Source organism: Ahaetulla prasina, chromosome 10, assembly GCF_028640845.1.
Source record: "Ahaetulla prasina isolate Xishuangbanna chromosome 10, ASM2864084v1, whole genome shotgun sequence".
In the NCBI taxonomy this organism is placed as follows: Eukaryota; Metazoa; Chordata; class Lepidosauria; order Squamata; family Colubridae; genus Ahaetulla; species Ahaetulla prasina.
The window spans coordinates 32,324,664-32,350,435 of record NC_080548.1 but is presented as its reverse complement, the minus strand read 5'-3'; the positions used below and the strand labels follow the sequence as shown (position 1 = coordinate 32,350,435).

The following is a 25,772-nucleotide window of genomic DNA, read 5'->3' as shown; positions in this document are numbered from 1 at the left end:
AGATTTTATTTCAGGGTCTTTATTTTACAAGACGTCGCACAAATATTTTCCGACGGCTCTTATAGTGGTAGGTCCCCCAAAACCCCTGGGCTGCGACCCATTAGCAGGCCTTGAGCAATTAGGAGCTGGGCTGCAGAAGCGACAGGCGAGTGTGTGGTGCATGGGGGCTTCCCCACTTGTGGCACGTGCCCGCCGTTCACATCTCCTCTGCCCCCCACCCCACCACTGGTCCACAAAGATTGGGGAACAAAAGTATCTTTTATTTTCCATTTATTTTATATTTATTGGTAAAATAAAGACCCTGAAATATATCCTCTCTCGATACTATAATAATGCAATGGTCTTCCTCCAGCTGAAAATATAATTAAAAAAATATTAGAATGTGCGGAAATGGATAGGTTAACATTAAAGATAACAGATAAAGAAGACACAGAATATTTGTTTAATTTGGGATTTGTTTTACCGGTGGTTAGAGAATAAAAGTAGAAATTAGAAGGAAGAATATTACTATATATAAATGGTCTTAAGTCACTTTTTTCAGTGCCATTGTAACTTCAAAGGGTCACTAAATGAATGGTTGTAAGTGAAGGACTAGAATACCTGTGGCTATATACACCTGTATACCAGCCACTTGCCCCTGGATTTGTCTACTCGGAGATCGAAGTGTTCCTCTCTAGGGTCGTCGGTCAAGCCCTGGAGTGCTTCGCTGTCCTGTTCTTTGACTTGGGGAGCACCTGTAACAGTAATAGAGTTGGAAAGGACCTTGGAGGTCATCTAGTCCAACCCCCTGCTCGCCCAGGAGACCTGTGCTAGGGATTCGAACCACCAAATTGCCGACCTTTCTGATCGGCAAGCTCCGTGTCTTAGCCACTGAGCCACTCTCTATTGACATAACTGGCCTCAGTACCTGAGAATCGCTGCTTCCTGCCCCACCACCTTCCTTCCTTCCTTCCAGGAATGGTTGCTTGGCAAGCATCGCCCCGATTCCCGCCCCAGCGCAGTTTCATCATACCCCCCTTCCCACGCCCTCCTTCCCCAGCCGCCGAGCAATGACGGGGCAAGGGAGGCGGCCGGCTGAGCAGCTTACCTGCCTATACAGGTTGTGAGGTGTTCAGCCGCCCCTGCCCTAAATCTCTTCCTTGCGTTCTCACAAGCTCAGAGCCCGGGGCAACGCGAGGCAGGCCGCAGCCTGTCTTCTCCCCCTCCGTGGCGGTTGGCTGGCACCAGCCACGGTGGCGAAGGAAGTGGGCGAAGAGGGAGCAGAACAGGTGAGGGGAGGAACAGGTGAGCCGAAGAGCCTCCGGAGGTTTCGCCTGCTGGGAAGAACGACGGGGATCCTTCTGCCAGCCTCAAATCTCTCCAGAAGTGCGGGTCCCGAGATGCCAAGGTGCCCTCAAGGAGCCCATAAAATGTAGCTGCCAAGCAGGCAGAGCCAGAAACATCTTGCTGTGCCCGCTCTCAGCCAAGATAACCATACAGGTCATCCTCGACTTAACGACCACCATCGAGACCAAAATTTCCGCCGCTAAGCCAGACATTTGATAAGTTGGGGCCATTTTAAAACCTTTCTTGCCACTTCGGTCACGTGAGTCCCTGCGGTTGTTAAAAGTTACTCACACGGTTGTTATGTGAATCTGGCTTCCCCATTGATTCTGCTGGTCGCAAAAGGGGAAATCACAGGACACCCCCCCTGGGGACGCTGTGACCATCATAAATACGAGCCTCTGAATTTTGATCGGGTGACTGTTGGGGATGCTGCAACAGCTATGCATTTGTGATTCTGAATGGGCACTAAGTGAACTGTTTAGTCCAGGGGTCTCCAACCTTGGGAACTTTAAGCCTGGTGGACTTCAACTCCCAGAATCTCCCAGCCAGCTTTGCTGGCTGGGGGATTCTGGGAGTTGAAGTCCTCCAGGCTTAAAGCTGCCAAGGTTGGAGATTCCTGGTTTAGTCGAGGATCACCTTTACCTCTGATGCCAAAACAAACCAGGTTAGGATTTAGGATTGTTGGCCGGGGAACTCTGGGAGTTGACGTCCTACCCAGCTTAAAACGGCCCCGCTTGAGTTGGTCTCAGTAGATTACGGAAATTTCAAAAAATGCATTAATCCACTACCCAGATCAAAATTGTGGCCGGGGGGGGGGGGGCAACACAGCTCTTTGGCAAAGCCTCATGCAACACTCCCCCACCCCCAAAATTTGCAGTGGTGAACAAAATGGCAGCCATAAAATATTCTCCTCACAATTCTTTCGCCAAACACGGGACGTTTGAATCAAAATACCACCGGCAAAAAGAACCAGAATATTACAGTATATATTACAATGCAAGTTACATTCCGTCTGCCCGAGGGCTTTCTTTCTGCAGAAAAGAGAAGCGGGGGCTATCTCACCCACACCGCTCCCAGGCACCCTCTCGCTGGACTGGACTACAACCCACCATGCTCCCCAGCCACTCCAAATCACGGCCCCAAGTTTGCCGCCTGGGATGCGGGAAGAAAGCCACCGGATCTTAAGTGGGAGTGGTCCAGGGTTATGGGGGTGCCCTCCCCACCTGGTTATCCCATTTGGGGTGGGGGTGGGGGATATCGCTTGGCAGATGTTGTAGCCCATCGATGGCCAGATGTGTGCCTGTTCAAATGATTTCCAAAGATGATTATTTGCTCTTGCAAACGCTGCTTCTTTGGGGACACCCTGTCGTCCGAGCAGCCGTTGGGCAGCCCAGAGACCCTCCCACACTGCAGACAGCCCGGCCGCTAGCCCAGTGGTACATCTGCCTGGGGAGATAGGAAGCCTTGCAGGTGAGTCCTGTCTGTTCTCGGACCATGGCTGCTTTCGGAGAGGACCATAAAGAAGACGGGAACCAGGGTTCCCTTGTCCGTAAGAGAAGGCCCACCACTCCTCCGCCTTCCCCTTCTTGTCAGAGAGGCGGCCTCGCTAAAACCGGGCCGACGTGCAACTGGTTGAGTTTGGCCCTCTGCTGGTTAGAGATGTCCACCTTGGAGAGCCTGGGAGAAGGAGGAGGCAACCCAGCGGGCAGTCCTGCCGTCTTGGCCATGCTGTCAGCCGCACCCGGCCCTCGCTCGGCCTCCTTGCGGGTGATGTTGCGGATGAGATGGACGGCGTCTGACCGCAGGCTGTTGTTGGCGGGAGGCTCCGTTCGACCGGGGGCTCTCGGCAGAAAGCGGCGTTGAAGGCAAAGCAACAGGAGCAGCACCAAAACAGGGACCCCACCGGCGAGGAGGAGAACCGGCAAGAGGACGGCCGACAGGAGGCCGACGTTGGTCTCTCCTAAAGGGAAACATATTTGAAAAACAAAATAACAGAGTTGGAAGGGACCTCGGAGGTCTTGTAGTCCAACCCCCTGCTCAGGCAGGAGACCCTGACAGAATCATAGAATAACAGAGCTGGAAGGGAGACTAGTTTGATTCCCACTTCTTTTTGGCAACCCCTGAGATATTGGAACACTGCTATCATGTCTCGCCTGGTCCTTCTTTTCATGAAGATAAATTTTCATTTCTTTTTACCCAATTCTATCCTGACTCTGGGCAACCTATCCCACCCAGCTACTAAAAAGAGACCCTGCCCAAAAAAATTATGACTGGAACAGCAGCCGCCATCGTCAAACCCAGCATCTCGAAAGGGGTACAAGCAAACCTCTAAGATTAGGGAGAAGAGCCAGATTTTAAGGGTTTGCCGAAATAAATTTGGGTGGGTAGGGGGTCTGTCGTGTCCCACTCCTCCGCTGACGGCCGGGTCCGGGAAATCCGAATCAGGCTTGCCTCTGCAGCTCTGCCCAAAGTCCTAGCAAAGTCCTCAGAGCAGGCAGGAGACCAGAAAGTGACTTCAGCAAGATAAGTTCGACTTTGCCTGACTCAGAGACTGCCAGAAAGCAGATCCTTTATATAGGCCATGGGGTGTGGCTCCATGACTCAGCACTTATCCAGGCCTGCCCCTCCCTTCCTTCTGTTACCTCCGCCTATCCAGTCTTCTGATGCGAGGGTCACTCCAATCAGCAGTTGGAAGTAAACCCTCCTCAGGCTCACATGCTGTGGAGGAGGGGGAGGGGTCTACTGCTCCGTTTGCCTGGGCATGGAGCCAGGGCTGGGGCCGGGAGGTGCCCCCTCCTCAGCCTGTCTGGGCATGGAGCCAGGGCTGGGGCTGGGAGACATACATTCCTCCGTGTTCGGGAGCAGATAAGAAGGCCCCGGCTGCTGTGAGAGCGGACAAGACACAACAGGGTCATACAGATTGGCACTAGACTAGAGATGTCTTCTATTGGAGAATTGCTCTCCCTTGGTCCCTGGGTGATAGGTGGACTTCAAGCCCCAGAATTCTCCTCTGCTGGCTGGGGGTTTCTAAGAATTGAAGTCCACCCATCTCCCTTCTACTAGTTGAGAAACACTGTCTTAAAAGATCAGCATTAATGCCCAGACCTGTCAAAGCTGCAACCTTCAACCACCTGCAAAGTGCTTTCAGTTGGGAAGACCCCGGACCCACCTTTGCATCCCTCACCCAAGCAGGGGTCTTGCAGGGTCTGACAGGTGGCACCTTCAGGGCACAGGCAGGTATATCTTCCTCCTCCTCCATCTTGGCAGATGGCACCTTTGGGGCAAGGATTCGCAGAGCATAGATTGGCAGAGACCTGCAGGAGAAAGTCGAAGGGGAGGGGTGGCCAGGAGAAAGAGTGGCAGGGGGCATAGTCAAGAGATTATCTGTGAAAAATTTGGGGTGGAGGGATGTGTATTGTTTTACTCTTCCTGCCCTCTCCACTCCAAATGTCTGTGCATTATGGGGCATGGGGAAGGCCCACTGGTCTCCATGGGGAAACGTCATTCAGCCCTGCCACCAAGGAAATTCACCAGCCAGTTTGGTTTAAGACTCTAAGTGGAGGAGGCACCAGGCTAGAAACCAAGAGGCAGTGAGTTCTAGTCCTGCCTTAGGCAGAAAAGCCGGCTGAGCGAGTTTTGGCCAATCACACCAGGAGATGGTGAGTTCTAGTCTCACCTTTGGCGTGAAAGATGACTTTGGGCCAATCACCAGGAGACTGGGAGTTCTAGTCCCGCCTTAGGCATTAAAGCTGGCTAGCTGACTTCGGACCAACAATCAGGAGACAGTGAGTTCTAGTTCCACCTTAGGCATGAAAGCCAGCTGGGTGACTTTGGACCAATCACTAGGAGACTGGGAGTTCTAGTCCTGCCTAACTGGGTGACTTTGGGCTAATCCTTCCCACTCAGCCCAACCCACCTCCCAGGGTTGTTGTTGTGGGGGAAATAGAAGGAGAAAGGATTATTAAGTAGGGTGTGTTCTCCACTTAAGTTATTTGTAAGAATAATGCAAGCAGCATACAAATAAATAAATAAAGGACCCTCCCCCAGCGTGGCCGTACAATCCCTGGGATTTCGCGGAGTTTCCACCCTGCAGAAATCCCAGCCTGGCTTCAATTACCTCGCACCACTTGCCGCTAACGCCCAGAGGGCATCTGCAAAAGAAGGTCTGGTTTTCCGCCTGCTGGCACTGCCCGCCATGCAGGCAGGGGGCATCTCGGCAGGACCTCTGCTCAGTCTCGCACTCGGCACCCGTGTACCCTGGTTGGCACAAGCAGGTCTGCCTGTCAGCCTCCATCTGTGGGAGAAGGGGCAAAAAGAGCGGGGGAGGTCAAGGCAACGAGAAGAGGCAGTCCTCCACTTACGACCACAACTGAGCCTCAAATTTCTGTTGCTAAGTGAGGAATTTGTTAAATGAATTTTGCCCCATTTTACGAGAGGGAAAAGCAAGATACACAACTGTAATCATCTTTAATTATCCTAAGATTGCAGGTTTTTACACACAGACACACACACACACCTGACACGTGCCTCCGTTCTGACATCTCATTTGGCACAAATTCATTCCTGTGCAGAAAGAGGATTTAAAAAAAAAAAAGATTATTGATTCAAAAGAACCTGAAAAGCTGCAATGAAAGAACCGGTTATTAGACTGGTTAGGCCTCGCATTTGCCATGAGGAGTTCTAGGTTTCTTTTGGGACTTGAGGCTATGAACGCAGCACCCTCTTCCTCCAATCTTTACCTGCTACAACAACCCTGGGAGGTAGGTTGGCCTAGATTTGACACCGGGTCTCTCCAATTTTCATCCATTTTGTTTAAGAACCTTGTTTCCCAAACCTGGCAACTTTAAGATGGGTGAACTTCAATTCAACTTCCAAGCCTTGCTGACTGGGGAATTCTGGGAGTTGAAGTCCACCCATCTTAAAGCATGCTAGTTTGGGAATTCTGGGAGTTGAAGTGCATTTATCTTAACTGATATCTTAACTTTATCATTAGCTGGGGAATTCTGGGAGTTGAAGTTCAGACATCTTAAAGCATTCTGGCTGGAGATTTCTGGGAATGGAAGTCCACCCATCTGAAAGCAGGGGTCTCCAACCTTGGCAACTTTAAGCCTGGAGGACTTCAACTCCCAGAATTCCCCTCCAGGCTTAAAGTTGCCAAGGTTGGAGACCCCGTCTTAAAGCATGCCAACTGGGGAATTCTGGGAGTTGAATTCCACCCATCTTAAAGCATGCCAGGAATTCTGGGAGTTGAAGTTCACACATCTTCAAGTTGCCAAGGTTAAAGGGACTTTGCTTAAAAAGATCCCAGAGGGCAGGGAACCTATGGGGAACTACAGCTCCCAGCTACCCCAGACACCACAGCTGGTCGTGAAGGGTGCTGGGAAATGTAGTTCTGATACAACGGCCTTGGAGGTCCAGTTTTTCTGAATGACCCATCTGTGTCCCTTCGTTTCCCCTTCTTGCAATTCCAGAATTAATCTCTTACTGATGCTGCAGTTTGTACCCGTCCAGCCTGGCAAACAGTCGCAAAAATAGCTCCCCGCAAGGTTTCTACATGCCCGAGCGTGAAGACATGGCTTTCTGTGGCATTCATTCACATCTGGAAGGAAGAACAGAAGGAGAAAGAGCTCTCTGGCAGGTGCCTTTAAATCCACCCGACTTCTTCCTGCCTCCCCCTCCGTCGGTTGTTAGCATTCACAGGTACACTGCTCCTGGATATGGAAGCTTGCAGCTGGCAAAGCCCTGAAACCCAATGCCCACCGTTTTTCTAAACAAACAAACAATCTTCCCAGTTGCCATAATCAAGTATTTTTTTAAAAAAAGAATAACCCAATCTCTAAAATGCATTCAAATCTTGCGCCTTAGGAACTGCTTCACTTAATGACTAAGTTGCCGATCCCAATTGTGGTCACTAAAGGAGGATTATCTGCATAGAAAAAATTGTTGTAGACATATGCACTTTGTCCATTTTGTTAAGCTGTAAGGCAGGGGTCTCCAAACATGGTGACTTTAAGATGGGTGGACTTCAACTCCCAGAATTCCCCAGCCAGCTGGCTGGGGAATTCTGGGAGTTGAAGTCCACCCGTCTTAAAGTCGCCATGTTTAGAGACCTCTGCTTTAAGGTGCCACAGATTCGATGTTGCTTTTAAGGCAGCCTAGATGGGAAAGTATGAATTTGTATTTGTAAAATTGGAACCTTCGTTTCCCCTCCAGTTCTCTGATCCGTCTCCGGAAAGCTACCCTACCACGTGCTGGCAACCACATACCGTCCCGGCATGCCTTTCCACGCCACCCGAGTGGACAAACACACTGCGGTCCGGATGGGGTTGGATGGCAGCTCCCACCGTTGGCACAAAGCTCCGAAGGGCAGGGCGGGCTGGAAGTAGGCAGAGGAAGGAGGGCTGGGAAAAGAAGACAGCCAGAGGTGGTCAAGAAGGCAATTGTGCAAATGAGCGCATCACAAGTGACAGAGGAGGACCGAAGAATGCGCATTAGCCACGATCAGGCATTCGAGAGCAAACAAGTCCTCCCTGGAGATCATGGCTGGTTGTGTAGCTGGAAGGGCACTAGGATTAAGAAGGGGGCTGAAATTCCCCACTTCCCAATTTATTTGAGCTTGGTGGTTTTCTTCAGATGTTTCATGACCCAACTAAGGAACATCATCAGTGCTAGAAATTAAGGGGGATTGGGAGGAGGAGGAGGGGCGGGGCGGGGGGAGGAGGATTGTAGAGTCCTTGGTACTTTCTGAGCTTGGTTGGCAGACATTATCCAGCTAGGTAACATCATCGCTGCCAGAAAGGAGGGGGGTTTGGGAGGAGAAGGACTGTGGGGTCCCAGGTACTCTTTGAGCTTGGTAGTTTTCTTGTAGACGTCTCATGACCCACCTAGGCAACCTCATCAGTGCTAAAAGAGAGGGGGGGTTGCAGAAAGGAGGATGGAAAAGAAGAGGACTTAGGGGTTGTTTTCTTGCAGGCATTTCATGACCCAACTAGGGAACATCATCAGTGCTAGCTAGGTGGAGGTTTTGCAGAGAAGAGGAGGAGGAGAAGGAGGACAACAACTGTGCGGCTGCTCTCTGAGTTTCGTTGTTTTCTTGCAGGCATTTCATGACCCAGCTAGGTAACATCATCCGTGCTATATAGCTCAACTCAATTAACTCATTCAAGTTTTCGATCATGCAAGAATTGGAAGTGAGTTTCCCAGCGCTGCCCGTAAAACCCTCTTCTCTAATTGACCACAGAGAGAACAGATCCTACCAAGAATGCCCATCGCTGGTCCCTTCCCTCTGTCCCTAGTCTCTGCAGAATGCCAAGGGGGTCTGGAAAGACCCCCCCCCCCACCCTCAGATCCTGCTTCTTTTGTCACCCCCGGCTGGCCGTCTCTGCTCACCATTCTCGCAGTTGCGCCCACCGAATCCTCCCGGGCAGAAGCATTCATATTCATTTGGTTCCTTGTTGGCACAGGTGCCCCCATTCTGGCACGGCCGGTGAGATCCACAATAATTCAGATCTGAGCAAGAAGGAAAAAGAGGAAAGGATTTTTGGGGATCTGGTCCAAGGTGGCCCCATTTCGTCTGGATCAAGCCTCCAGAATAGGCACCTCTTGGGTTATCGATCTCCCTGCCAGCTTCTGGCTTAGATGCTACCATGGATGTCGGCACAACCTTCTCCGAAGTTGGTGGAAAAAAAATGGACCACCAAAGACCTGCTTGTCAAAACTATACCAGCTTCCCTTCATTCCATTTTTTGAAAGGAAAAAAAAATGCTCAAGATGATTAATTGGAAAGCAATTACAGGTAGTCCTCGACATGGCCACAATCGAGCCCAGAATTTATGTTGTTAAGTGAGACATTTGCTTCCCCTCATTTTACGACTTTTTTTGTCTTTTGCTACGTTTGTTAAGGGAATCCCTGCAGTTGCTCAGTGAGTGACATGGTTGTTAAGGGAACCTGATCTCCTCATCGACTTTGTTTGTCTGAAGGTCGCAAAAGCGGATCACGTGATCTCAGGACATGCAACCGTCATAAAAAGGAACCCCTTGCCAAGCGTCTGAATTTTGATCACGTGACCATGGGGATGCTGCAATGGACGTAAGTGTGAAAAATGGTCGTAAGTCACTTCTTCCAGTGGCGTTGTTAACTTTGAACCATCACTAAATGAACAGTTGTAAGTCAAGGACCAACTGTATTAGCTTCAATAGACCCTGGTAGGCGTCTTGAGGGAGTCCTCGACTTATCGACCATTCATTTAGTAGCCAGTTGATGTCACAGGTGAAAAAAATGACTTACAATCGATCCTCGCACTTACAACCGCTCCAGCTTCCCCAGAGTCACACGTTCAAAATTCGGCCACTTGGCAACTGACGTGTACTTATGTCGGTTGCAACGTCCTGGGGTCCCATGATCACCATTGGTGACCCTCCCAGCTGACTCTGGACAAGCAAAGTTGATGCGAGAAGCCGGATTCGCTTAATTATTTATTTATTCAAGCGGGATAATTATTAAATTATTTATTTATTCAAGCGGGACTGGCATAATGGTTTTTATAGTTATAATCTTAAATTGGGGTTTTTATTGGGTTTTTTAAATTTTTTATAATTTTAAATTTAAACTTTTAATTATCAGCCTTTTGAAATTTGCTAGGTTTTAATTGTTGGTTTTAATTGTATATGTATTGTGTTTTATCTTTGGCTGTACACCGCCCTGAGTCCTTCGGGAGAAGGGCGGTATAAAAATTTAATAAATAAATAAATAAATAAATAAATAAATAAATAAATAAATAAAATAATGACCACACAATTCTCTTAACAATTGTAGTGATTTAACCCCTGTGGCAACAAAGGCGATAAAATTGGGTGCAATTCTCTTAATAACCACCTTGCTTAGCGACGGAAATTCCTGTCCCCTTTGTGCTCATAAATCAAGGAGTATCTGTGTTCATCTGTTAATTATTTTAGCAAGGATAGCAAACATTGATTGGGAAAAAAAACATTCCAAGCTAGCGCCCTCTAGAGGTCTGAATGTGAACTTTCACCCCCCTTGATCCAGCCAGCCAGCTGGGGGGGTGGTCTCCTCTTGAAGGAGGGGAAGAGGAACGAAAATGAGTTGGGGGTCTTTGGCTCCTCCTACTTTGGTGCAAGAAAAAGTAGCCATCATTGCAATAGTAAAGAAAAGGGCAGCGACACAAATCATGATTTGAAACTGGTTTACAGGGAGTCCTTGATTTAGGGCCATTTGTTTCATGGCGGTTTGAATTTACAGTGGCGCTCAAAAGAGGTGATTGATAACTAGTCCTCACACTTATGACCACTGCAGTATCCCTACAGTCATATGACCTCCATCTGGCACCTTCCAACCAGCAAGCCGGCATGGAAGGTCATCCATCCCGGTCTCACTTAATGACCGCAGCAAAAAGGTTGTCAAAATCGGGGTGCAGTCGTGTGATGTCCCACTTAATGACCTCACCACGTAACAACTAATTTTCCCCACCCCAATTGTGGCCGTAAGTCGAGGGCTATCTGGAATTGGAGACCACCATGTTGAATGTTTGTAAAATACAGGGAATCCTCATCTTACGACCACAACGGTGCCCCAAATTTCTGTTGCTAAGTGCGACATTTATTAAGTGAGTTTTGTCCCATTTTATGACCTTTCTGGCCACTGTTGCTAAGTGAATCACTGCAGTTGTTAAGTTAGTCACACGGTTGTTAAGTGAATCTGGCTTCCCGTTTTTCAATGCCGTCGTAACTTTGAACGGTCACTAAATGAACTTTTGTAAAGCAGAGGGCTATCTCTAGAAGGAATTGCTAAGAATTTCTGCCTGTTGGGGGAGGGTCTCCGCTGCCCCCTTTCTCCCCATCTCAACACAAGGGCCCACTGAGCAGGGCCGAGGGGGGAGGGGCTCACCCTTGTCGCAGAGAAGGCCACCCCAGTTGGTCTCGCAGTCGCACTTCCAGGGCCGGGTGCAGCTCCCGTGGACGCAACCGGGGAAGAGAAGGCACCGGTCACAGTGGGGGCCCGCCCAGCCGTAATGGCACCTGAGAAGGGAAGGGGGGTTGAAACTGAGTGGCCTTGAAACTGAGGAGGGGGAGCGGCTAGGTCAGATCTGCCCCCATCTGATCCATAGGTGGGTTTCAGCAGGTTCTGACCAGTTCTGGAGAACTGGTAGCAGAAATTCTGACTGGCCCCGCCCCCATCAATTGGGATTTTTGCAGTATCCTTCCCCTGGAGTGGGGTGGGAATGGAGATTTTACAGTATCCTTCCCCTGCCATGCCCACCAAGCCACGCCCTCCAAGCCACACCCATAGAGCCGGTAGTAAAAAAAATTGAAACCCACTACTGATCTGATCCCTTAGGGCAGGGTCCCCACAAGCCCTCTTCCGTGGACCGGCACCGGGGCCGTGGCATGCCCGAAACCCTGTCTGCACAAACAAGCTAAGCCCCATCCGTGGGATGCAGGCAGCACACAAAACCACTCCAGTCCTCGGAACAACCTCTCTCCGTCTGGGGAATTCTGGGAGTTGAAGTCTTAAAGTTGCCAAGGTTGGAGACTCTACCAAGACAACAGTCAGGCAACAGGGCCTGGCATCCCAGCCCAGAAAGTCAGGGGAGAAAACGTTTCCGATAAGCCCATTTTTTTTTTTTTGTTTACATTTATACCCCGCCCTTCTCCGAAGACTCAGGGCGGCTTACAGTGTATAAGGCAATAGTCTCATTCTATTTGTATATTTTTACAAAGTCAACTTATTGCCCCCCCAACAATCTGGGTCCTCATTTTACCTACCTTATAAAGGATGGAAGGCTGAGTCAACCTTGGGCCTGGTGGGACTCGAGCCTGCAGTAATTGCAGGCTTTGTGTTCTTAATAACAGGCCTTACCAGCCTGAGCTAAACCGGCCCCATTCAGATGGCAAGATTCAGCTGCAAATGTGAGCTTACAAAAAAGAGGGACTTGGTCCCCATAAACGGTGCTTCTTGTCTGGACAACCTCCAAGGGGGGTTCAACCCCCATTGGATAACATCGTGGTCGCCCCTTGTGTCCACTTTCCACTGGAGGGAAGCGCATGTTTTTCTCGCCCGATTGTGCGGCAGGAGTACGACAGACTAAACCAGCAGCTGACCAGGATGTGAGGACATGCTGGACCCCTGTTTCATCGTTGCTGGCTGAGGGAGGGCTTGAGGGGAGGCCGAAGGGTCACAAACCCCCCCCCCACCTGCTTGCGTCTCACCTGCATTCCCCAGGTTCCACGCAAAACCCGTGCGTTTTGTGGCACCCTTGGCGACAAACGGCTGCAAGAGAGCACAAGTTGCAACGTCAGGCGAGGCTCCGGACTGGGTCTTGAAAGCTGCTGAAAGGACAAGGCTGCTGCCCCCTTCTTGGTGGGCGCACCAGAATGATCATTCAGGTACGGTGGTTCGGGACCTGGCCTACCTCAAAGGGCTGGCAAGGAGGGTGCGAAGGGAAAGGGATTCGGCCGACGGATTTGCACCAGTGACGAATGTCCTTGCTTTGGTATTGGAGGGAAGGACTGAAAGGACGCAGAGGGGGGGACACCCAACCTGGAGACCCCACAGGACAATGGACATAGGGACATCCCCCAGATGGGTGTCAAAAAAAGTCAAGATGACAGCTGGGAACATGTGACAAAGTCCCACCCCCTTTTTAGCACACAGGTGACACACAGAAATACAGGTGGGCTTTGCGGAAGCAGCTACGCCCATCATTTTGATTTGTTTGTCTGTTTCCCTCCCCCGTAGGAAAATGTCCACAAATTTTTCTTTACTTGTGTCTCTCTTGGCTTTTTTGACACCCTTCCAAGACACATTCTGTGGGGGGGAGGAATTGGGGCAGGACAACCACAGCCATGGGACAGCCTGCCCTTTTGTAGACCCCTTTTTTCTCACCCTGCCCTGCCCCGCGCCAGCCCGCCAGCCTTGGACATACCCCGCTGGCACTTGTTTCCCGTCCAGCCGTCGAGACAGACCTTGTTCCCGGCCGCGTCGCAGCTGTGGTGCCCGAAGAAGTCATCACGGGGCCTGCAGAGCAGGTTGCACGAGGGCCCATAGTAGTGCTCGTGGCAGCGCACTCGCAGCCGGCACTCCAGCAGGGTGCTGCGCCCGTGATGCCTTAAATGCTGCCAGCCTTCACCTGGGTTCACCATGCCCGAACGGGTCACCCGCTCGATCAGCTGCCCTGAGCCTGCCAAGGAAGGGGAGGAAGACGAAAGTGGAAAGTGCTGTTCTCAATCAACACCCCACATCTGGTGGGAGGCACAAAACCCAGAGACCCAGCAGCCCCAGGAGGAAAAAGCGGGAGGCATCTGCAACATACAGTGTGAGGACTGCAACAGTCACTACGAGACAGAAGGTCTGCAGAGCGCATCCATGAACACCGACGAGCAGTCAGAAAATAGAAGAGCTTAATTACACGACACACGGACAAAGGTCACCATAGCTTCAACTGGGAAGCTGTGAGCATCCTAAACCAGTTAAGTTCAAGAACACTAGGGGATTTCTGGAAGGTCGGCATTCAGAAGAATCAGCCATCAACGGGCACACAGAGATTAACAATGTTTACCCGACTTTCAAAAGAGACAATTAAAAAGGAAACAAACAAAAAAAGGCAAAAAAATATCACAACACCTCAGCTGGGTCATGAAATGTCTGCAAGAAAACCACCAAGCTCAAAGATCATCAAGAATCTCACAGTCTCCTCCTCCTCCTCCTCCTCCTCCTCCTCCTCCTCCTCCCCCCCCCCTCTGCAATCCTCCATCCCTTCTAGCACTCATGATGTTCCCTAGTTTGGTCATGAAACATCTTCAAGAAAACCAACAAGTTCAGAGAGCACTAAGGACCCCACAGTCCTCTTTCTCCTTCTCCTTCTCCTTCTCCTTCTCCTTCTCCTTCTCCTCCCCTCCTCTTCCCCTCCAAAAACCCACTCCCTTCTAGCACCGATTATTACCAAGTTGAGTCATGAAACATCTGCAAGCCAAGCTCAGAGATCACCAAGGACCTCAAGAGTTACAAAACTGACATATTCAATCCAATTCAAAATGTTCATCGATGGTCTGAAATTTGGAACTTGGTTATCCTCTAGGTTGACAACTGCGAGAATTTTATACGGGCCAAAACGGGAAGCGCTGTCCACTCCCACAATGGATGGTAAAAGCGATGGCGTTGGCAGAGAGGGCAGAGTTAATTGTTTAATTAAAGAGGAGGACTTATCTAGTTTTGTTTGCCTTTGGAAATCACTTCTGGACTTTACGCTCGAGACAGAAAACAAAATTAATTTTTGATTTTAGGTTTTGGAGGACTAGATTAACTTGGTTATTATAGAAGCGGCTTCTATTGACTGGAAACGTAAAGCAAAAAGCTGAGGTTGGATCTGTATTTTGTGTTTTACTGCACCGAATAAAGTAAAAAAAAAAATCACTGCATTGTTTTACTTTGTTTCTTCTTATCCTGCACCTCTTCCAGGGATGAGATTCTACTGTTCAAACCGGTTCGGATGAACCGGTAGCTCCGATGATCAGCTGGCTCCGCCCCTACACTTTACTTTATCTTCGCAGCTGATTAGCGCAGCATTCCCACACCTCAGCTGTTTTATTTCCCTAGCACTAACGCGGAAAGTGATTTTTTTGTTCAGTTGAGCACAGGCGCACGTAGCGCCCCTCTGGCGTTGCGCGTGTGCAAAGCCCGCAATCCTCGAACCAGTTGTTAAACCGGTAGGATCTCACCACTGACCCCGTCCCTTTTTCCCCATTTTCATTTTCACCTGTATTTTATATCACAATACATTCTACTACAATAAACTCTACAGTATCAATAGTCCCAAGCATTTTGTTCATCCTTGAGTGCCCCGGGGCAGAGCTGGAAAGGAGCACAAATTACTAGTCCACAACGAGGCTGGCACACTGCCTGCCACAGCAACAGGGGTGAAAATTTAAACTCATTTATCCACCCATGTCATACCCCTGCAGCTGCCCTTGCCCCTGCCCCTGGAAATCCATAAATGAGGCCCCTCTTCCTGCTTATTCCTGGAACTGCTACTTTAGAGGTAGAGTGCCACTCTCCATGGAAGTTCCAGTTTTTACAGGCCAGAGGCTAGTGACTAGTTCAGGGCTCAGCGATCAGGAATGTAGCTGAAAGAAGAAGTAAAAGCCCAGAGCTACAACATTATTTTCTTTCAATCTTTCCTACACGGTTAACAACTAGTTTAGCCACTTTCCAATGAAATATATATATATATATATATATATATATATATATAGGTCTTTGGTTGTTCGGGTTTTCTCCCATGTAAGATTGGAAGTGTCTTGGCGACGTTTCGACGAAGTCTCATTCGTCATCTTCAGGCTTCAGCTTCGTGCTTCTGGGAGCAATGTGTGATCGCAGCTGTTTCTTCCTTTTAACTGCTAGTGGGGGTTTGAACTGATTGGGTGGGAGCTTGGCTGTGCTCTGATTGGATGGGGTTTTTTCTGTGCTCTGATTGGCTGGGGGTGTGTCCTGTGTTGGTGGGGGCTTGGTTGTGCTCAGTCTAGTCTGTGCTGCAGGGGGATTTGAGCTGGTGAGCTGCATAGCTGTTGTTTGGCTTTGTGGTCGTGCTACATCTTCATAGTGGGTGTCAGTCTGCTGCATGAATGGATTGGAGGGGTTTGAAATGGCTAATGTTGCAGCTGCGGTCTGGCTTCTGGTCCTTGGTCGTGCTTCATGATCAGTGTGGGTTTGGGTCTGCTTTCTGGGTGGATGTGCGGTGGTGACATCCTGTGTGGACAGAAAAACCCCCATCCAATCAGAGCACAGCCAAGCTCCCACCCAATCAGTTCAAACCCCCACTAGCAGTTAAAAGGAAGAAACAGCTGCGATCACACATTGCTCCCAGAAGCACGAAGCTGAAGCCTGAAGATGACGAATGAGACTTCGTCGAAACGTCGCCAAGACACTTCCAATCTTACACGGGAGAAAACCCGAACAACCAAAGACCTATATACAAACACCCGTGAAAACCTCAGAAAACAAATATATATATATATATATATATATATATATATATATATATATATATATATATATATATATATATATATATATATATATATACATATATATATATGGCATGCCAAATGGCTCTCTGAACGGCTGCGGGCACGAATGCTGACACCTGCTTTGCTCTTTCGACTTGATCTCGGTACCCAGAGGAGGCACATACAGGTTCCAGAAGTGGAACACAAAATCCAGGTGTGTCTGAACATCCCACCCCTTCCTACCCTGCACCCACCACCTGTATCCAGAAAAAGGACTCCTTACCTGGGCTGGTGACATCACTGGCATTGACAGCATCCCAGGCCTCCAGAACCAGCGAGTACGAGCGCTAGAAGGGACAAGGCAGAAGCTGACCAATGCGTTCCCGGCCTGAACATCTGGAAACCTGTGTAGCACCACCCTCCCCCTCCACCCAACTCTCCCAGTTCTATGAAAAAACCGAATGAATGAGAACAAATTTTTTACCATATCAAAGCCGGACTTCCACTCAGCTGAACTGGATGCAGAAAAATTAATTAATTAAATAATAATAATGCAAGAGGGAAAAAAAGTAGAATGATTGTGGCCAAGATAAGGAAAGATAGTGATAAACGCCTCGGGTTTAATCCCACAATATCTGGAGCACCAACTAAAGGCAGATCAGTCAGCTTCTCAGCTTAGTCTGTTAGGGTTCCTCAAAGCACCCCAAAACCTTGGCAACTTTGAGTTGGGTGGACTTCAATTCCCAGAATTCCCCCGCCATTCTGGGAGTTGGAAGTCCACAGGTCTTAAAGTTACCAAGGTTGAAAAACAGTGCCGGAGACCCTCATCCACAGCCAAAGGGAGGGAAGGAGGATTAGCAGGTACGAGTACAGCCTCCATGGCATCCTTAGAGGCCTACAACTACAAGACCCAGGTCTGTCAAAGGCTAAATTGGATAAGGATGGGGGATACAGAGCATCAAAATGGGAGGCCACCAAAAGTAAGAAAAACAGGCTACACCTGAAGCCTCACAAGGAAAGGCCTGATTGTCCCTTTTCCAGGGAGACCAATGATTCATTTCACACAACCTGCAGCTCTGGGGGTATCTTTTGAACGCTCCCAGCCCCGTGTCCCTGACTAAACAAGTTTGCTCCATTGCCCGCAATTATCCAGGTTTTGTGCAACTTTCCGAAGCACAAGCTAACCACGTTGGCCGTATTGGCTCAACCCACCGAGCGAACCAAACTTTTCTTAGCACGCGGCAGGTGCTGCTCCGTTTTCCTAGTGGTTGAGCAAGGAATTTCCCACAACCCCAGCGCTGTGCTTCGTCAGGGCATTGTGGGACATGCAATGGGTGGGCAGCCATCTTATGCCACTCAGGACCTACAAAGGTCCAGTTCATAAGGCAGCTTGAGAGGGCACCCTGCAGCTGGCTTATTTCCAGTACCTTTCCTTTATTCATTAAATTTATTCATTAAATTTATACGCCAACTATCTCATTCTCCCACAGATGTCCCGATCCAAGCAGCATCAACGTGTGTGTGTGTGTAGGACAGAGGAAGGTATCTTGAGGGTCTCTCCGAACAGTCTATTGCCCCCAACAATCTGGGTCCTCATTTTATCTAACTCAGAAGGATGGAAGGCTGAGCCAACCTTGAACCGGTCAGGATCGAACTCCTAGCAGTGGGCAGAGTTTGCCTGCAGTGCCGCATTATAACCCCTGCGCCACCACAGCTCCACGGAAGGGACCTCGGAGGTCTTCTAGTCCAACCCCCTGCTCAAGCAGGAGACCCTATACCTTTTCAGACAAATGGCTGCCCAATCTCTTCTTTAAAATCTCCAATGATGGAACACCCACAATTTCTGGTGGCAAGCTGTTGCACTGGTTAATTGTCCTCACTGTTAGGAAGTTTCTCCTTAATTCCAGGTCTCCCTGATTAGTTTCCATGCCTTGTTTCTTGTCTTCTTGTCCTTCCTTCTGGTGCTTTGGAAAATAAGTTGACCCCCCTCCTCTTTGTGGCAGCCCCTCAAATACTGGAATACTCCTATCATGTCCCTCCTAGTCCTTCTTTTCTGTCTCTTCTCTGTTGTTTGTCTCCCACACCCCAATTCCAGCCCAGAGTCAACTGCACAAAATTGATTTGAACACAATGTCGGAGGGCAATTTAGTGGGCAAGACATTTGAGAGCCAGACAATCTGGCTTTTTCAGAAAAACTGAATTGGAAATTCTGAGGGAATCGGCCAAGAGATCCAGAACTACCTCGGTGAAAAATGCGAGTTGCCAAATGCAGACCCTGTTTGGGCTCTAGAGCAGGGCTCTGCAACCTTGGCAATTTTAAGACTTGTGGACTTCAACTCCCAGAATTCTGGGAGTTGAAGTCCACAAGTCTTAAAGTTGACAAGGTTGGAGACCCCTGCTATAGCGAGGGATGGAAAACGGAGACGATGTTTAAATTGGTTTTTTTGGCAGAGGGAGACCAAGATATTCTGCCAGAGAAGCTATGATAGGGGGGGGAGATGGGGGGACCTGCGCTGTATTGCAGGGGTTAAATCCAGCAGGTTCTGGAGAACTGGTAGCAGACAATTTGAGCTATTTGGAGAACTGGTAGCAGAAATTTTGAGTAGTTCAGAGAACCGGAAAATACCACCTCTGGCTGGCGCCAGAGTGGGATGGGAATGGAGATTTTTGCAATATCCTTCCCCTGGAGTGGGGAAGGAATGGAGATTTTGCAGTATCCTTCCCCTGCCACGCCCACCAAGCCACACCACGCCCACCAGGCCACGCCCACAGAACCAGTATTGGTGTATTGTGTCATATTTTCCCTTGGGCAAACCAGAACAGATTTGAGTCCTGCTTGAGTGACAAATCGGACAAGGCTGTCCATGCACAAAGTGGCTGCAAAATTAATTTCTGTACCTTCTCTGTTGTCCCAAAAGTGCTTTGCTTCAGAAGGCAACTGGACTTTTCTTGTTTTTTCTTTGAAGATGTTTCGCTTCTCATCCAAGAAGCTTCTTTAGCTCTGACTGGATGGTTGGGGAATGGAAGGATTTATATTCCATGCAGACAGCTGGTCATTTGCATCCTTTTTAGTGGGTCATTGAGGCCACGGAGGTTTATGTGTGTCCTCAGGATCACCTGAGTGGTGCAAATGATTCCTGTAGTCTGCAATTTTTCTTCCTCTGGGAATCCATTCCTACTCCCACACCATTCAAAGGGTGTTCATCCACAAATTTTATAGCTATAGCAAATGACCAGCTGTCCGCAAGGAATATAAATCCTTCCATTCCCCACCATCCAGTCAGAGCTGAAGAAGCTTCTTGGATGAGAAGGGAAATGTCTTCAAAAGAAAACAAACCAGAAAGTCCGGTTGCCTTTTGAAAAAGTCCGGTTGCCTTTTGGGGCCTCTGGTGGCTCAGACTGGTAAGACAGTCTGTTATTAACAGCAGCTGCTTGCAATTACTGCAGGTTCTAGTCCCACCAGGCCCAAGGTTGACTCAGCCTTCCATCCTTTATAAGGTACCGTATATACTCGAGTATAAGCCGAGTTTTTCAGCATGTTTTTTGTGCTGAAAAACGTCCCCTCGGCTTATACTCGAGTATATACGGCTTATACTCGAGTTTTTTTTTTCTTCTTTTTTTCACATTATACCGGATGGTGCAAACTTGGCGGGCTTTTGCATTAGCGCGGGGAAGCCCTGCTGGTGCAGTGAGAGGGCGGGGCGGGGGAGCCGCCAGCCTTCTCGGCTGAGGGAGGGAGGCTTTCCCTGACCGGTAGCTGCCTCATTTCCCTCCCTCGGCTTATACTCGAGTCCCCAGTTTACCCCAGTTTTTTGGGGTAAAATTGGGGACCTCGGCTTATACTCGGATCGGCTTATATTCGAGTATATACGGTAGGTAAAATGAGGACCCAGATTGTTTGGGGCAATAAGTTGACTTTGTATATAATGTACAAATGGATGAAGACTATTGCTTGACACAGTGTAAGCCACCCTGAGTCTTCGGAGAAGGGCAGGATATAAATTCAAATAAAAAAAAAAAAAATCCCTTTGGGACAACCGTGACCTGGATGCCTGAGAATCTCTACAGATATCCTCCATTGCTTTTTCCAATTTGCAAGTTCCGGTTCAACGTTTCTCAACCTGGATAATTTGGGGCTTTCTGGGGTTGCAGCTTTACAGGTAATTCTCGACATACGACCACAGTTGGAACCAGAATTTCCACTGCTAATCAAGCCGGTTGCTAAGTGAGTCACCCCTTCTTCCAGATTTCGCAGAGATGCCTCTAACAGGCAGATGCCTCGACTTGAAACCGTTCGTTTAGAGACCGAAGTGACGACGGAGCTGGAAAAAGTGACTTATGCAACCGGTCCTCACCCTGACAAGCGCTGCAGCAGAACCGCCACGCTTACGAGATCAGAATTTGGGTGGTTTTCGACAAGCAGTCCAAACAGGGGCCATAGTATGTCTTCTTCCAGAATCCACAGAGCTCTGAGACGCAACGAGCAATGCTGTGAAACCCTAAATCTTGCAAATTGGCATTAATACAACGGCATGCCCTTTCTCCTTCAGATCTCTCCCGGTTCTTTGGCAGAAAGATCCAACCGCAGGGATAGATTTCTGGAGATCCTGGGGGAGAAATCTGCCTGATAAGGAGAAGGATCAAGGATCTCAAACTTTTTCAAGGGTTTGTCAGCCTGGTGCCCCATCCGAGGGACAAATTCAGCAGTCCCAGAGCTTCCCCCCCCCCCCCGGTTGTAGATCCAGCTGGAAAAATTTGCAAAGCGGTTCCAAAACTGGATCCCGTCCAACAGGTGCCTCCTAGCTTCATTCACGCAACCTGCTAAAGCTAATTCTCGACTTACAACCATTCGTTTAGTGACCGTTCAAAGTTACACAGTCACTGAAAAGAAGGGACTTATGACTGTTGTAATGGTCGCGTGATCAAAATTTTGACTTGGCAACCGGCATGTATTTATGACGCGTCCCGGGGTCACACGATCCCCTTTTGGGATAGCCAGATTCTCTTAACAACCTTGTTGCTAACTGAACAATTGCAGGGATTCCCTGAATTTTACAACTGATTCACTTAGCAACAGAAAGTTTGGGCATCATTGTGGTCGTATGTCAAGGACTACCTGTAATCTCGGCAGCCCTGGGTGTGGCCAGACCTAGAGTTGTGAGAACCTTATATTTAACGCTTCTGCTAGGATAAAAAGATAAAAATAAGCCTCTTACCGGCCAGGCAAAGTCGAAAGGGATGACCATGGTCCCATCCCGGTCCGAGAGCTTCTGGAGGGGAGCCGAGAAGACATTGCCCCCCAAAACAGGAGTGCTGGCGGCCCCCAGCACGCAAGGCCCCCCTGGCTGTGCCCGCAGCTGGTATTCCTTGAGGCAGACCCTGAAGAAGGTGCGGCAAGGCTCGGCCACAGGGCACGGCGGCTCTCGCCCTCCGCGGCAGCACCGTCCATCCGCCAGGACCCCCTTCTCGTTCTGCACCAAGGAGACCTGCAGTTCAACCACGCCCGTGGCCCCCGAGACCTGAAAGGGGCAGAGCAGAGACGACGATGAGCTGGTGAACGGCACGAGAGGCGAAGGACCACCGGAGGAGAATCTCCATCTCCAACCTGGCGCCCACCCCCGTCAAACTCACCTCCGGTGTGATCACCATCAAGAAGCCGTGCCTTCTCTTTAGGAAAGAGGCATGGCTCACTTCTTACTCGTCACCACGGTTGGAAATGCGTTTTATTTATTAAATTTATTTATTTATTTATTAAATTTACTGATTGATTGAATTCATTTATTAATGTATTAAAATTTATGTATTGATTGAGTTCACAGAATAGAACAGAATAGAACAGAACAGAACAGAACAGAATAGAATAGAATTCTTTATTGGCCAAGGGTGTTTGGACACACAAGGAATTTGTCTTGGTGCATATGCCCTCAGTGTACATAAAAGAAAAGATACCTTCATCAAGAATCATAAGGTACAACACTTAATGATAGCCATAGGGAACAAATAAGCAATCAAATCGTATTAGGAAACAGTCAATAAAAATCTTAAGGGTACCAGCAACAAGGTTACAGTCATAAGTGGGAGGAGATGGGTGATGGGAACGATGAGAAGATTAATCGTAGTGCAGATTTAGTAAATAGTTTGACAGTGTTGAGGGAATTATTTTTTAGCAGAGTGATGGCATTCGGGGGGAAAAAAACTGTTCTTGTGCCTAGTTGTTCTGGTGTGCAGTGCTCTGTAGCATCATTTTGAGGGTAGGAGTTGAAACAGTTTGTGTCCAGGATGTGAGGGATCTGTAAATATTTTCACAGCCCTCTTTCTACTCATGCAGTATATAGGTCCTCAATGGAAGGCAGGTGGGTAGCCATTGTTTTTTCTGCAGTTCTATTAAATTTACTTATTGAAATTTATCTATTAAGATTTATTGAATTTATCTATTAAATTTGTTTATTAAAATTTATTAAACAAATTATTGAAATTTGTTAACTTATTTATTAAAATATATTTATTTATTGTAAATTTATTCATTAAATTTATAGGCTTCCTATCTCATGATCAAGTGGCTTACAACATCATCAATAGGAGAGTAAAACAATTAGAAGGTTACAGGTAAAACAATTAAGCAGACAAATTAGAATAATGTCAGCTGAAGTCTTCCGGTGGCTTCTTGCCCAGAATTTATTTATTAGATGATTGATTGATTACTAAGATTTTTATGCTGATCCATTCCAAAGTGACTTAGAACTGCATGCGAGGAAAAAGAATACTTAAAAATAAAGACAATAAAAAGCAAAAAAGAAGAAAGAGATGGAGGAAGGAGAAGGGAGGGAGGGAGAAGGGAATGAGGAAAAGGAGAAACAAAGAAAGCAGAAAACAGAAAGAGAAAGGGAAGGAGAGAGAGGAAGAGAGACAGAAGGGAATTAACGAGAAAAGGGAGAAGAAAACACAAAGAAACTGCTGGCTGGGGAATTCTGGGCGTTGAAGTCCACAAGTCTTACAGTGGCCTCGGTCGGACACCCCTACTTTAAGCCCAACTTGTGAAGCTCTCAAGGAGTTTGAATATTAGGGTCCCGAGAGCATCCTTATCTCCTGAGGTGAGTGGCTCCCCCCCACCAATGTTTGAAAAAACAGCTGTTCCTGGGGTGGGGCACATCAGCTGCTGACCGGCCACCTCACCCCACCCCCCCTCCCGCTGCATGCTTGCTTGGGCTCAGAAACTAAGCGAGGGCCACACCTTCCTGCCCCCCCAGGGAGAAAGATGGGAGGTCATTGAGTTTCAGTACAGCTGTAAAACTCCTGCTTTTTTGGAGGTGGGGAGGAAACTGGGTCTCTAGGGCAGGGGTCTCCAACCTTGGTCCCTTTAAGACTTGTGGACTTCAACTCCCAGAGTCCCTCAGCCAGCAAAGCTTGGAGGTCATCTAGTCCAGGGGTCTCCAACCTTGGTCCCTTTAAGCAAAGCTGGCTGAGGAACTCTGGGAGTTGAAGTCCACAAGTCTTAAAGGGACCAAGGTTGGAGATCCCTGCTCTAGGGGCCCCTGTTTACGGGGGCCTAAGGAGTCCAAGGTCCAAGGCCCCTGGAAAAAAGACCCCCGCACACACAGCTAGAAGGCAGGCGGGGCTGCATCCCAACCATGGCAAATTGCAGGTCTGCCCCAGGTTCTCTGTCTCACAGCTGTTTAATCATGATATCCCCGGAGGGTCTCTTCCATTTTAGGGTTGATCTTGGGGGGAATGCAAGAGTTTGGAGGAGCAGCCATGGCTTCGTACTGAAAGAGCAGCAAGATCGTAATAAATAAAATAAAATAAAAATCTTTCTGGAGCCAGAGCAAGCAAACTCGGAGAATTTCGAGTCTGCCCAGCATGGAAACCACGAGCTACTCAGTGGCTGCATTCACAGGATAGATAGATAGATAGATAGATAGATAGATAGATAGATAGATAGATAGATAGATAGATAGATAGATAGAATAAGAAAGAAAGAAAGAAGGAAGGAAGGAAGGAAGGAAGGAAGGAAGGAAGGAAGGAAGGAAAGAAGGAAGGAAGGAAGGAAGGAACGAAAGAAGGAAAGGAAAGAAGAAAGAAAGAAGGAAGGAAGGAAGGAAGGAAGGAAGGAAGGAAAGCAAGCAAGCAAGCAAGCAAGCAAGCAAGCAAGCAAGCAAGCTAGCTTGCTTTATGGTCACTTTGAACCTACATAAATTGGCAGACATTAAAATGAAATTTCACTGCATACAGCTCTCAAAGGGTCTCCACCCTCAGTATACACTACCTAAACATGACAAAATAAATAAATACACAATTATGCACATACCCACATATCTTATATGATACAGAGAAACAGCACACAGTCTAGTTCAAATCCCGAATTAATCTAAAATCCCCCCCCCTCCCCTCCGCCGTCCCTTGGGGCAGAAGCAGAGCCTGGCCGGCCTTTCACTTTCTGGCGGGGTCCAAACCCGCCCAAGTCCGGACTGGCATCCCGGCAAACTGCCAGTTACCCTCTTTTAGCCGAGCCCCGCCAAGCAAACCCGGTTTCCACGAAGAGGGTCGTTCCGCTGCCCCAGAACTTCTGAGGAGTTACGCGGGGAGGGGTCGGAGGGAGAAGAAGGGAGCCTGGCAGAGGTCCCCCCCTCCACTCCTTGGGGGGACCCCGGACTTCCCCCCTCCCTCACTTCCCTCAGGTAGATAAATTAAAGCATGAACTCCGGGGAGTAAACGAGTAGTAGTTAAAATCGCGTGTCAAAGAGGCGAGAAACGGGCATCGGCTGCCCAGCTGGGGAAACTTTCCGGGTCTCCAAAGCGTCGCCCTCGGGCGCTCCAGCTGCGCCGCGCATCTCCCGGCTGCAGGGAAAGGCAGCTCATTCGGGGAGGGGGTGCCTGGCTTTGCACCGGCGGGCTGCGGACCATGGGACCGGGAGTCCCGGGCCGAGGGATGCTCGCTCACCTGGAGCCGCGCATGGAGCAGCAGCAGCAGCAGCAACAGCAGCATCGCCGGCGGGGCGCAGCGCAGCATCCCCGGGGCGCGGGGGCGCAGCCTCATGGGGGCGGCCGGGCGAGCCCTCCTCCTGGCCGGAGCCGGCGAGGCAGCCCTCCTGGGCCGCCCGATCGCGGGGCATAAAGCGGGGCGGCGGCTGCTCGACGGGACGGGCGCTGCGGCTCTGCCAGGCTGCCAGCCGCGGGAGGCGGGGCCGGTGCCCCCCTCCCTCCGCCAGCCTCGCCCGCCCAACCCCGGCCGGGAGCACGTGCGGGGGCCGTCGGCCTCTCCCTGCTTGGCAGGCTCCTGGAGAAGAAGGGGTGGGAGTGGGACGACAACTCCCATCGTCCCCCTCCGGCGGGGCTGCGGGCAGCGGGGGCTGCGTCCTTCCAACGATGGCAGGGGCCGGGCTGGATTCCTCTGGGTGCCCCAGGGAGCCTGGCAGAGTCCCCCCCCC

The 25,772-nt window shown here is 49.4% G+C and overlaps 1 protein-coding gene across 1 annotated transcript; it reads right to left on the bottom strand.

Moving 5' to 3' along the window:
• Positions 1-1,927: 1,927 nt before the first annotated feature.
• On the bottom strand, positions 1,928-25,534 carry LOC131204653 (protein jagged-1-like). The gene is made up of 13 exons (XM_058196137.1): positions 25,286-25,534; positions 21,564-21,866; positions 16,631-16,694; positions 13,269-13,523; positions 12,553-12,613; positions 11,231-11,361; positions 8,716-8,835; positions 7,593-7,727; positions 6,812-6,925; positions 5,843-5,889; positions 5,444-5,620; positions 4,511-4,640; positions 1,928-3,286 (listed from the first exon to the last, which is right to left on the bottom strand). The coding sequence occupies exons 1-13, from the start codon at positions 25,379-25,381 to the stop codon at positions 2,916-2,918; spliced, it is 2,004 nt and encodes a 667-aa protein (XP_058052120.1). The 5' UTR covers positions 25,382-25,534; the 3' UTR covers positions 1,928-2,915.
• Positions 25,535-25,772: the final 238 nt, after the last annotated feature.

Bases quoted from the DNA above. Each gene is read 5' to 3' on its own strand.
- LOC131204653 (XM_058196137.1), bottom strand. From the start codon at position 25,381: ATGAGGCTGCGCCCCCGCGCCCCGGGGATGCTGCGCTGCGCCCCGCCG. The intron at 8,836-11,230 runs GTGAGCCCCTCC...CTTCTTGCTCAG, and splicing joins TGGCCTTCTCTGCGACAAGG to ATCTGAATTATTGTGGATCT. The intron at 6,926-7,592 runs GTATGTGGTTGC...TCTTCCTTCCAG, and splicing joins TGGAAAGGCATGCCGGGACG to ATGTGAATGAATGCCACAGA.